This window comes from Vitis riparia, chromosome 5 (genome assembly GCF_004353265.1).
Source record: "Vitis riparia cultivar Riparia Gloire de Montpellier isolate 1030 chromosome 5, EGFV_Vit.rip_1.0, whole genome shotgun sequence".
Taxonomy (NCBI): domain Eukaryota; kingdom Viridiplantae; phylum Streptophyta; class Magnoliopsida; order Vitales; family Vitaceae; genus Vitis; species Vitis riparia.
The window spans coordinates 2,130,406-2,142,890 of record NC_048435.1 but is presented as its reverse complement, the minus strand read 5'-3'; the positions used below and the strand labels follow the sequence as shown (position 1 = coordinate 2,142,890).

General features: G+C 34.6%; 1 protein-coding gene across 1 annotated transcript; it reads left to right on the top strand.

Moving 5' to 3' along the window:
• The first annotated feature begins 1,494 nt into the window (after positions 1 to 1,494).
• Positions 1,495 to 12,474, top strand: LOC117913918 (novel plant SNARE 13). Its single transcript, XM_034829041.1, has 10 exons — positions 1,495 to 1,851; positions 4,884 to 4,976; positions 5,671 to 5,764; positions 6,726 to 6,763; positions 9,219 to 9,316; positions 10,745 to 10,824; positions 10,894 to 10,950; positions 11,040 to 11,132; positions 11,213 to 11,287; positions 12,046 to 12,474. Exons 1-10 carry the CDS (start codon positions 1,775 to 1,777, stop codon positions 12,148 to 12,150), a joined length of 810 nt encoding a protein of 269 aa, XP_034684932.1. The 5' UTR covers positions 1,495 to 1,774; the 3' UTR covers positions 12,151 to 12,474.
• Positions 12,475 to 12,485: the final 11 nt, after the last annotated feature.

Here is a 12,485-nt window from a genome sequence, read left to right as displayed (position 1 = left end):
TGGAAACCTATAAACTTGATTACATTCTTAATTAAAATGTTCGGTATGAACTTAAATACTAGATCGCATGACTCCATAATCATCTTCACGTTTTAAAAGTTTAAATAACAACAAAAAATCCAAAAAAAAAAAAAACCTGCAATAGTAGCCACAAAAAAAACTTTAACCACAAAAAAACTTCGACCAAAATATTGCCACAAAAATATCTCAACCAAAATCTCATCATAAAACATTTACAAAAAAACCCTACAAAAAATAATGACAAAAAAAAAAAAAAAAAACACTAACCAAAATCCCACCACAAAAAAAAAAAAAAAAACACCCCTCAACCAAAATCTCTACAAAAAAACATATAAGAAAAATCACAATAGAAAACAACAACAAAAAAACAACCACAAGAATCTCAACAAAAAAATTACAAAAATTCCAAAAAAAAATTCATTGTAAAAAACAACCACAAAAACTCTAACAAAAAAAAAAAAAAAAAAAGATGAATAGAAAGAAAGATGAGAAAATTATGATTGATTTGATCTATTGATCTTTGTTATGAGTTTTCCTAAAAAGGAAGAAAGCATGAAGAGAACTAGTCTTATAAATGAGAGGAAAATGGTCGGAAATTGTTATTTTTGAGAAAATAAAAAGGGCAATATTGTCCAAAGTATATCATTTTTTAAAAGAATAAATGAGAGGTTATTATTTCCATTTCAAAATCATTCAAGGTCTTTTTAACAAAATATCTATATTCTCAATTGTGACACTAACCTTCAATTCTAATATACAATATTAGATTAATTTTCTACTCCTAATATATGTACCATGTTATAAAATAAAATAAATAGTTCAATATATAACATTTAAAAAAAATGAAATGACAAAACTAGAATGAAAATAAAAATTATAAAATTGGTATCATGAAAACAAAAGTACCATATATTTAAATTTTTAAATCAGACAGCCTATGCCGAAGTGGGTGAAGTGGCCGAGGTTCAATGAGGGCTCCACCACGTGTGATGACATGATTGGTCTTCTTATTGTTGATACTGGTGGACACAAGGAACGCCCACAGGATAGCTCTGCCCCCAATGAAAATGGTAGGTGGGCCACCACCCCACCGCACCCACATTGGCCGTTAGACAGCGCATTCCACCTCCCCGTTCCTAATTCAAAAAAATAATAAAAAATTTTCCAATTATTTTTATATCTCTTGCTAACATACGCCGTCTCCCCTCCCTATTTTCAACAACTCGACTGGTATCCAATCCCTCTCCACCTCGTCATTTGCTCGCCACGTGTACTGAATGACAGATGTATTACGTGGTACAGTTTCAACTGTTTGCTCGCCACTCTTCAAAACATTTGCTATTTATCGCGAGATCGGGGCCGGCTCACGTTAGAATCTGGTGCGTTATACTGCGCGGAGAATTTTTCTTCCATATTTAGCAATATTATAATATCTATTAGTTAAATAACTTAATCATAAAGAATATATGAGAAAAAATAAACATAAGGCGAGGTTTGGAAAAACAGTCTGTTAGGAGACAGCGATTCTCTCTCCTCGAATCGCATCAATCCAGGCTTTTTTTGTCATCCTTACAAATCTGAAATTCTTTCTTTTTCACAACCAACTCTTTACCTTTTTGATTTTCTTTTTCGATTTTTTCAATTGTGTTTTTGATTTTGAAATCGGAGGTGCGGTTAGGGCTTCTGCGGCAACTGCATCGATTGTAATGCTGTGAAGTAGGTGGCGTGAAGAGTAGTCGTTCCGGCTCTGAAAATGGCCACCGACTTGCAGATGACGCCTCAGTTGGAGCAGATCCATGGTGAAATTCGCGATAATTTTCGCGCTCTCGCGTATGTTTCTCCTCTTTTCTCTCTCTCCATTTCCTTCTTTTGCCTTTTCTTTTCGTTTTGTTTATCAACTGTAATGTTTCTGTTCTACACTTTCTTTGATTTGGTTGTTGTTGTTTATCGACTTTGTCGATTATTGTAATTTGTGAATCTGGCGATCTCGAATCATGCCGTATGTTTCGATGATTGGATTTGGAACGTGGATACTGTGTTCCCCTGATTTTTCCAGTAGGTTTTGTTTCGTTCATTGCCATTTAACCCAGGGCATTACTTCTGCTGATGAAATTCTTAGTTCTGACAACTGAGAACCAGGAATGCTATATTCACACTATAAATCTTGCAGAAATAAATTTTTTACTCACCTATCAAAAGAATAGATGAGTAGTACTAATTTTGGTTTGTTTATATACTTTATAGAACTCATAAGCTCCTCTCTCTGGCGTTTGGGGGGGTGGGGGTGGTTAGTAGCTTTCTTTAGAGGCCGGTGTAGAAAAACTTTTGGTTTTTGTATACAGGCTTAGCCAAGGGGAAATAGAGAAATACACTTTCAGTGATTATGTAATTTTAGGTTTGTCTTTCACAAAGTTTACCTCCTTACGGCTTGTGAGACTAAAATGGTTTTCCAACTGGTGCCCTGTGTGTTGTGCTATTCTGGATATAATTATACTCAAAAATGTGGATTAAGAGCACTTTACCACAGTTCAGTCATTACTATACTCCTACAATGTTTAGCTATTGGTTGTTAATAATCAGAATTGGGAGCTCTCATTTCATCATGGCAAACTAGTGCTGATAATCACTGAAGGGTGCATGACTCTGATTGAGATTTACGAATTCTAAAGAAAAAGAATGGTGACAATTTGGTTTACATGCAGTAGGGACTTTATTATTTCCATTAATCTTTCAATTTAGTGGGATATGTGGCTTCCGACTGTGAAACTTATGGTGTGTGTTTTGGAGAAGGTTTTGACATTACTTGAAATAGACTACTAATGATTGTATTAGATAATGGCCACTTATTTATGTAGATAACACATAACTGAGTTTCAAAATTTAGAGAATTGAAACTCCAAAAGTACTTTTGGTTCTTAGAATTTGAAAGGCTAAATTAAAACTATCCAGTAGAGCATTTTCTTACTAGGATAAACTCAATTTATTGTTTATTGATTATTTCATAGGAGGGGAAAATGCTACAGCCTCCATGTGAAGGAAGAAAAAGAGTGTTAGCAGGTTTTGAGGCTTGGCAGTATTATGATTGACTAGTGGAGGTGTACCTTTGGTTCATGCCAAGTGAGAGATTAATTTTGTATGATTGTTGGGCGTAATCAAAATGCAGATTTGACTGCGATAGATTTCAATCTTTATATTCCCTAGTGAGATCATGATTATTTTTAGCATCATCACTATGTTGAGTGGGATTCATCCAATGGAGGGTCTGAAGCCACAAAACATGTGCCGCATGCCAGTTTTGTCACCCAACAAAGGGGGGAAATTAAAAAACGAAGAAAAAAAAATCTCATGGAGTTAATGTCAAAGTATTCCAATTATCTTGTGCAACAGCATGGCGTGAGGTGCACCACCCACCTGATACCAAATCGTGTGAGGATTTTTCATACTTAGGTTGCTGCTCACTGTTAAAGGGTGCAATGGTTTAAAAAATTATTATCATTCATCATTTATTGTCCTTAACATCGAATAACTTTGTTATAGGCTTTAGAAACAAACCCCCCACCACACACACACACAAAAACCTTATCAACCTATCAAATATGAAACCTGATCTATGTAGTAATTCATTGGAGTTCCAAATTCTTCTATTGAACTCTTAAATTCCAAATAATTGAATTAAAAGAAATAGAAACCTTCTGAAAAATAAATGCATTTTGAAAATAGAAGATTTGAAAAGTTTAAAACCATAAAATTATTAAAATAAGTAATTAAAACAAAGAGCACTTTAAGTTTTGTACAAGACTTCAACAAATAACTACCATTAAATTGACTCCCTGACAATCTAGCTCTAGAAAATTACCCAAATACTCTTGATGGAGTAGCTTAAGAGTTACAATTTCCTTGATTAACTTCTCTTTCTTTAATGAGTAAACCTTAAAGGGTCCATCCCAATCTGTGTGTCTTAATATTGGAGAAATGGATAATAATCCAATAATTATGGAAAGGAAAATATGGGTTAAGAGGATCTAATTTCACATGTTTTGAATTTACATTCATATGGGGCATTTTTTGTTAAGGACCTAATATTCTTCTATAGGGCATACCTCTGAGGTTCCAATCAGAACCCTACAATTCAACTCAATCAAACCTTAATTTAACTATACTGGGTCAGGTACTAGTATATCATAAACTAATGGGGAAAAAAAAAGATTTCATAAATTGAATTCATAAAAAGGAAAAATGGAAATAGCATGAAAGTATTAGAGAATTCAATAATGCTGATCACGTCATATGACACACTGGGGCTGCTGTCCTTTTACCAAAATGTAAGGTGCAGTTTAGTATCTTTTCTGTTTTTGGCATCTGTCAAAGCATAAAGTTTGTTTTAGCATGCTTTTCCTTTGTCTTGCAAAATGACTCCCACCCATACAAATCGCAATGTAGTATGATCTTTCTTGATGTTGAACAAGCAATTGCAAATATGATATTTTTGTGGAAAATATGAATATAATAGATGCTATGGTGCTTCATTTATCTTTGCAATGACAGACAATCGTGTTTTCCTTCTTTTTTTTTCTTTTATGACATAAATGTTCTGGTTCTACTTCCACATTCTGGTTGCCTGGTGTTCTTTTATTTGCACTGGAATCTATCCTGTTTCAGTTTCTTAATGTCAAAAGGTTGTCTCATTCTTTATTCTTTTTCTTCCATTCTTTTGAGCATTTCATTCTTTAATATTAGTGTGTGTGTGTGTATGCGTGTTTTCAATTAGCCTTATATGTATATTTATATATTTATGTTAAATTAGCCAGATATACTGCAAGGATTATTGTGTTATATTTATGATGACTTTTATCTGTGTTCAGAAATGGCTTCCAGAAGCTGGATAAGATTAAAGATCCCAATAGACAAAGTAAACAGCTGGAGGAACTTACAGGGAGAATGAGGGAGTGTAAAAGGTGCCATACACTGCTCTTTTATTTTATTATTTCTCTCTTTTCATTTATAGTTGCATGGAACTGTTCTGTTAGCAACAAATGCTGGTTGAGTGTAAGAGAATGAAAATACAGAGATGCAGGAAAATGACACATCAAAGTCTAAATTATTTAGAATCCATAATGAATCCCACTATGCAATGTCATCAGCTTTGTCACTTTGGGAATCAGACGTCCATCAAAATTGAGATTTTAGGAATTGGTACAATAAACTAATGACACCTTTGACCATGTAAAATAGATGGATCTTGCTTGTCATGGGTAAATCTTTGCACTGAAAGATGTCAGTTTGGGACTGCTAGTTATTTGCCTGAAAATTATTCCAAAGGCTGAAAGCTTCTTTACTTTGGTCAGAAACCAAATTGTGGATAAAAGATGGTCCTTCGACCTTAATAGATTTTGTAGTTTGGGTGGGTTCACGATGAGGGAGAAGTTTTTTTTTGTTTTTTCCTTGTTTTGGGCCCTTTTGTAAGGGGGTGAGTGTCTCTATACTGTAATTATGAGGGTCGCTATTTTAGCGCCTCTTTGCAATACATTTTTTTGCTTATTGATCAAAAAAAAAAAGAAAAAAAGGGATGACAGCTGTGAGATTTATGGTTTTAGTGCATTTTGAGGATCCATACACTATTAAAGCTCATGTGAAAATCATATGTTTCAGATTAATCAAGGAGTTTGATCGTGAAATGAAAGATGAGGAGCGTGGAAATCCTCCTGAGGTTAATAAGCAGCTCAATGATGAAAAACAATCTATGGTTAGTTCTTTCGAATGCTCGACCTTTTAAGTTATATGGTGCTGTGCACAGATGCAAAATAAAGATTTACTTTTTTTTTTTTTGGATAGGTCAGATGCAAAATAAAGATATACATACACAAACTGCTATAAATCTGTATTTACAGCTAATTTTTTCATCTATTTTCTGTATAGATTCCTAGAGTTGTTTTAAGATAATGCGAAAGGTATTTTTGCATTTTTTTTTTGGTGATAGGCAAATGGGAAAAACATGTATTAAAAAAAATGCAGAAATACCTTCTGCATTATCTTAAAACAACTCTAGGATTAATGCTGGAATTTCAATGTAGAACTTATTTTGCTGCTCATATGGAACCATGAAATATCCACCTTGTTTTATGAATAATTTGGACTAGTGGAATGTTGGAGTAGACCTTAATGGAGTGGAGCATATGCACTTCGATCATACTTCAAATATTTGACTCTGATCTTTTTCTAATGATATCTAGTTCAATGCAGTTTGTTCATATGATACGTATTTTAGATTGCTCTTATGATCCCTATATTATTAGAAGGATGTTCCTGCCTTGAAGGTTAGACATATAGTGGATTGTTTTAAGATTATTTAAGTGCTTTTTGAGTCAAAACTAGGATATGTTGCTAGTTTTGATTAGATTGAATTAGAAGTTTTGGTGAATTATGCGTTTCTGATACACACACTGCTATCTTTTCATTATGAGGTGTCTATTATGGTTTCAAGGAAATTAATCTATCAAAAAAAAAAAAAAATGGTTTCTAGGAAATTAATTATGTTTATAATTCTCTTCCAGATATCTACTTTTCCTTCTTTGCCACTGCATGGGAGCAGTGGCTAATGATCCCTACAAACAAAAATTCCCAGAAACAGAAAATGCTTCTCTAAAAAAATTCACATATTTTTTGTTCATATAACTTATTTCTTCCATTGAACTATATTTTCACAGGTCAAGGAGCTGAATTCATATGTGGCTTTGAGAAAAACGTAAGCTGCACTGTTTTATTCACTTCTTAGATATTCCAGGTTCAAAGTTTTTGCTATCTGGAGTCTATTGGATTTTATTGTTCTTATGTTTTTTAAATGATGCTATGGGTTGTTACATGAAGACTTAGGAACAAATTAGGTCTTTCTTCATAAAGCAGCCCTTATATTTTTTGGATAAGTGGATCCAGTATGTGAAAGTACTGCAAATTGATTTATTGTTTCTGTTATGTGTTTTTTTTATTACTTAAGGGGTTATGTGTGGGAATTTTGTGTATTCCACTTTGTCATCTGTGATTTATGGGAATAAAGGTCAGAATATTTTGTTATTAAAAATAGTCTGTTAAATAAGTGAGGCTACTAACACAAGATGCCATTACCAACTCCTCCTTCCCCTCTTTCCCCCCAAAAATTAAATAATAATAATAGTAATAATAATAAAGACAGAAAAGGTACACCTGTCAAAAAAAGAAAAAGAAAAAAAAAAGGAGAGACAGAAAAGGTACAAGAATTAAGATATAGAGCTAGTTAGACAAAGCATTTTTTTTCTTATTTCTCTTGATAAGTAAAATTTTATACAATAACCACCAAAAAGGAGGTGCACCACATGTACACAGGATGCATACAAGGACCAGACAGTGGTTGTTTCCTTGAGTACCCCATGTAGTGGTTGAGGTTTAAGCCCTTGAGGGTTGGCTCAAGTAGCAAAGGGTTGGGGAGGGTTTGTGGGAGGTTTTAGGTTCAAGTCCCAGTGGAGACAAAAATTTGGTTATAAAAAAATGGTTTTGCAGTAGGCGTGAGTGATGTAGCACAATTCTAATGTACTTTTTTTTTTTGATTGGCAAACACACAATAAGCATATATTAGAAAGGAGCCCCATAAAGCAGGCCCAAAAGCATACAGAGAGTATACAAGAGACGCCCAAGGGCACAAAAATAAGCAGAAATACAATACCAGCCCTCACCTAGCACCTAACCAATAAAAAAAACCGAGTAAAGAGAGAGGACCTTCATTTACAACCGATTTAGACCACACCCAAAGATTACAAACAAAAGAATTTTTCAACCTATTCATCGATAGCTCCTCATTATCAAAAGTAATCCTATATCTTTCCTTCCCTAAAAGATACACGAAGGGGCTGCCTTCCACACCTTTCTGCGCTTCTTGCCCATATTAAAGCCACTCCACCCACTAAGGGTATCTCTAACCGAATAAGGCAGGACCCAAGTAACACCAAAAAGAGCAAACAGTAATTCCCATAACACTCTTGCCTTGGAGCGCTGAATAAGAATATGATCAATAGACTCTTTTTCCTCACAGCAAAGAAAGCATCTGTTAGCTAAACACCGACCCCTCTTTTTGAGTTGATCCAAAGTTAGGACTTTACCCCAAAAAGCTTCCCAAGCAAAGAAACACACTTTAGTAGACACAATTCTAATGTACTGCAGCCAAACAATGAAGAAAATGAAAATTCTAATGTACCTACAACCAAACTTAACCTTGAGGGGTAGTTCAGTTGGTCCGGCCTTGGGTTTGCTCCCCAATGGTCACCAATTCGAGTCCCCTCAGGGCCACTGGAGGTTTATTCGGTCATTAACTTCAAGGCCCTGTGGGATTAGTCGAGGTGTGCGTAAGCTGACCAGGACATCCACAGTTATCAAAAAAAAAAAAAAAATGTACCTATAGCCAAACAATGAAGAAAATGAAATCAAGAAGAAGGAAGCCTTCTAAAAGTCTTTGGAAACAGTTGTAGAGTGTGATTTCGTTTTATGGAAATTAGTCATATTTATTTTATTTTTTGATAAATAAACACGAGATATAAATATGACTAAAATGGAAATTAGTCATATTTATGGGTTCTAGAACTCCTAAAAACACAGCAAAATCATAAACTAAAACCTAAATTTGTTTCTAAATCTTTTCCTTAGAATCCTAAACATTTCAAGTGATGAAATTAAAACATAAATATAAATTCTAATGATCAAATTACTAAATAAAAAAAAAAAAATACTAAAAGAAAGTTCAAAATCATAGGGACTTAGTTATAAATAAGAAAATTCTGACAAACTTCCCAAAATTTCTATAGGACTCTAATAAAAAAAATTCAAAACAAAAACTTTGATGGCATAAAAACTTTTTATAATGAGTCATTTCTTGTTAAAATAAGAAAATTCTGACAAAGTGTCTTTTCATATTCTGAATATTACTAACATATCCAATTACTACTAACCTTGCAACCCACTAAAACAACCCAATAATGCAAAATTACATGAATATCCTTAAATGAGTCAACCTAGCAATTCTTCATTTCTTTTTCTTCTCATGAATAAACCATAAAGAGACGCATCACATCTATGAAGCTATGACTAATGTGCTTTTCATGGTTCGTTAAATCCTTTTGCTCCATCCTATGGTTTCTCTCTAAATAAACATGTTGCTCTTTTTGGTGTCATGGCAGGTTTATGAGTAGCCTTGGTAATAAGAGACTTGAACTCTTTGACATGGGAGCAGGAGCTAGTGACCCTACAGCAGATGACAATGTTCAAGTGGCATCATGTGAGATCTGATCTTTCTTTATAGCTACATGTTGCTCTACTATTTTATATGTGTATGTATGTAGGTTAAGATGATGAACTTATTCCTGCTATTAATTTCTTGCCTTTGCCCTCAGGCTCTGTGAACTCCTTGAGCATCATTTATTTTAAAGACACATTCACAGATGCACACCTTTTGTTTTTTCTAAAAGAAATTTACATGTACCCTTTACCATAAGCTCATCTTCTGAATACTATTTACCATTTTTTTTTATAAATAAAAGAGATAAAATTGTATTGAAAAGAGTCGCCAAAACAGCGACTCAAAGTATACAAAGTAGAAACACCTCCCCCTTCCCCAGTTGGAACAAACATCTGTCAAACACGGAGGAGCAAGAAAAACCCCACCCTCAACGAGAACCTACCCAATCAATGAACCAACTAAAGTTGAAAGACCATCTTTCAACCAAAAGAAAACAAAAGAACTCTTAAGTCTTTGGATGGACAGTACATCATCTTCAAACACAATTTTGTTCCTTGCCTTCCAAACCGTTCAAAAAATACATAAGGGGCTCTCCAAACTTCCTTTCTCTTTTTTCTCACAAGGGACCCGTCCCAGCCCAAAAGTGCTGCTTTAACTGTGGCTGGCAGCACCTTATGCACCCCAAAGAGAGAGAAAAACATTACCATAATTATGAACACTGTCCAACTCCTGATTTGGTTTGCCAAATTTTGCAGACTGATGCCTTCCGTTAGAATTGGCATATTCCTTTTTTACTATTAGTTCATCTTCTGCATATTGACTATACTGTTTGTTCAATTCCTATACGGATGGTGGAATCTTGCATAGACTTGGACCTTTGATAAAAAAGAATGATACGTATTTTGTAATTTTAAAGAAGACATGCATATCCCTTTTTACTATTTGTTCTTCTTCCACTTAGTTACTATAATTATGCCTATTGTTCAACTCCTATTCAGATTTAGAATCTTATTATTCTCATTCCTAGGTTGAACTTCTTTTTTTCTTTGTCCAATTGCATCCAGAATTCCTAGGCAGGAGATTCATATTAAACATCTAGTTGGAAAATTTTCATATTAAACATCTAGTTGAACTTTAAAATTGCAGGACTAGAACTTGCTTCTTTTTATTTTAACCACTTACTATGGGTCCTTTTTCTTTTTTTTCTTTTTTTTAAAATTTTTATGAAATAAAATTTTAACCTCTTATTATGGTGTTTTTAATTGTAACTACTTATTATGGTTAACTAACAATCTCTAAGTATGACACAGTGGGAGGAGCACTGATTCCCTTTCCTCTCAATATTGAGGACAAAACTATTTCTAATTTTTATTTCAATTCATTTATTTATTTGTTCTTATTTCACACCTGAATATAAAAATAGATCTAGTTAGCCTCATTGTCTTATTGACATGGTTTGCCGTGTAGCAATGTCCAATCAAGAGCTTATACAAGCTGGGAACAAGACGATGGATGAGACTGATCAGACCATTGAACGCTCTAAACAGGTGAACAGTTGTAATTTTCTTTGCAAATGTTGCTTTCACTTGTGTTCTGAACTTTAAGATTAACTTCAGGTTGTTGCACAAACAATTGAAGTGGGAACAGGAACCGCTGTTACCTTAAAAGGCCAAGTAAGTAAACATTGCTGATCATCTACTTATTCTTCTTGTTGCTGTTCTTAAGGTTTGGTACCTTTATTCCTGATCTTAATATTCTGCAGACTGACCAAATGGGCCGCATTGTTAATGAGCTGGATACAATTCAATTCTCAATCAAGAAGGCCTCTCAGCTGGTGAAGGAGATTGGTAGGCAGGTGTGTATTTTATCTGATTCCATGCTCAATTTACATTCCATTTATTTCTCGTTTATAACTAAACCCCAAACATTTTCCAGGTGGCTACAGATAAATGCATAATGCTTTTCCTATTTCTTATTGTCTGTGGTGTAATAGCCATTATCATTGTGAAGGTATGTATTCTCTCGCATTTATCATTTATGACCTTGAACTTTTGCAACGTGCTTAACTCACCTGCTTTAATTGAACTTAAAGGTGAAATGAACCCCAAACCTGCCCCCTGAGGTGTAGCTCAGCGGTAGGTGCTCTTTACTAGAGGTCTTGAGTTGGATCCTCCCTTGTATTTAAGTGGTAAGGGTAGAGCTACTGGTCCACCAGGTTTTGCTTCGCCTGCAGTTGGGACAAATGCCTAGCTATTGGGATAGATTTTGGGCTATAGATAAAAAAATCCAAAAAAAAAGAAATGGATCTGAATCTGCAGTCCCACCAAGCACATAGTGTCTTCTTAAGCTGCATCATTGGAGTTTTGGCATAGGAAAATTTTACAGGAAAATTGAAAAGCTCTGTTGTATTTGGTTTTAGTGGTAGAACTTCCATTGGTAGACAATACAAAGCCCATGGAAACCATAAAATGTGAAATGTGAATGCCAAGATGCTAGAAATTTAATAGGCAAAATACTCCAGAATTTTAGGTTCAGAAGGGCCATTGTCTGTGTAGCTTGGTGGAGCTAGAGCATGGGGTCTAGCAGTATCCATCTTCATAGCCTGGACTGCAAACCTATGCTTATTAGTTACACCAAGTTGATAGGATCTCACCCTAGTGTTTCTATTCTGTCTTGCAGCATTACCTAACAATTTTCATCATACTAGCCTTTGGCTGCATTGATTGTGTGCGTTTCTCCATTCTAACTTATATTTTCTAAAATTTTAGATTGTGAACCCCAACAACAAGAGCATCAGAGACGTCCCTGGATTGGCACCTCCAGCCCCTTCAAGGAGGTTGTTGTATCTGAAGGCTTCGGATTATTTGGAGTAGGTCCCATTTGTGTCCAGATTGTGAGTGGTTTCCTTTTGATTATTATATGGTTCGATGTGTGGGTGGAACACAGAGAGGTGAGGATTGTGCGCCTTCTGTTTTTTTCCCCTTTTAATCGTTTCGGTCTATATCTATTCTTGCCTGAGATGTGTATATCATGTTTGTGATTCTATGTGTAAATCATATCTGAGGTGGCTATTTTACCTTTGCCCTTCTTGCTTTGTTTTGAACCTTACGGTTCTTCTGTATACATTCTGAAATTGTTGTAGAGCTAGGACAGAAATAATACTCGATCAATTCTGCTATGAATCCCATGTTTCTACATGTCTTAGGCA

Bases quoted from the DNA above. Each gene is read 5' to 3' on its own strand.
- LOC117913918 (XM_034829041.1), top strand. From the start codon at position 1,775: ATGGCCACCGACTTGCAGATGACGCCTCAGTTGGAGCAGATCCATGGT. The intron at 5,765-6,725 runs GTTAGTTCTTTC...ATATTTTCACAG, and splicing joins ATGATGAAAAACAATCTATG to GTCAAGGAGCTGAATTCATA. The intron at 11,133-11,212 runs GTGTGTATTTTA...AACATTTTCCAG, and splicing joins TGAAGGAGATTGGTAGGCAG to GTGGCTACAGATAAATGCAT.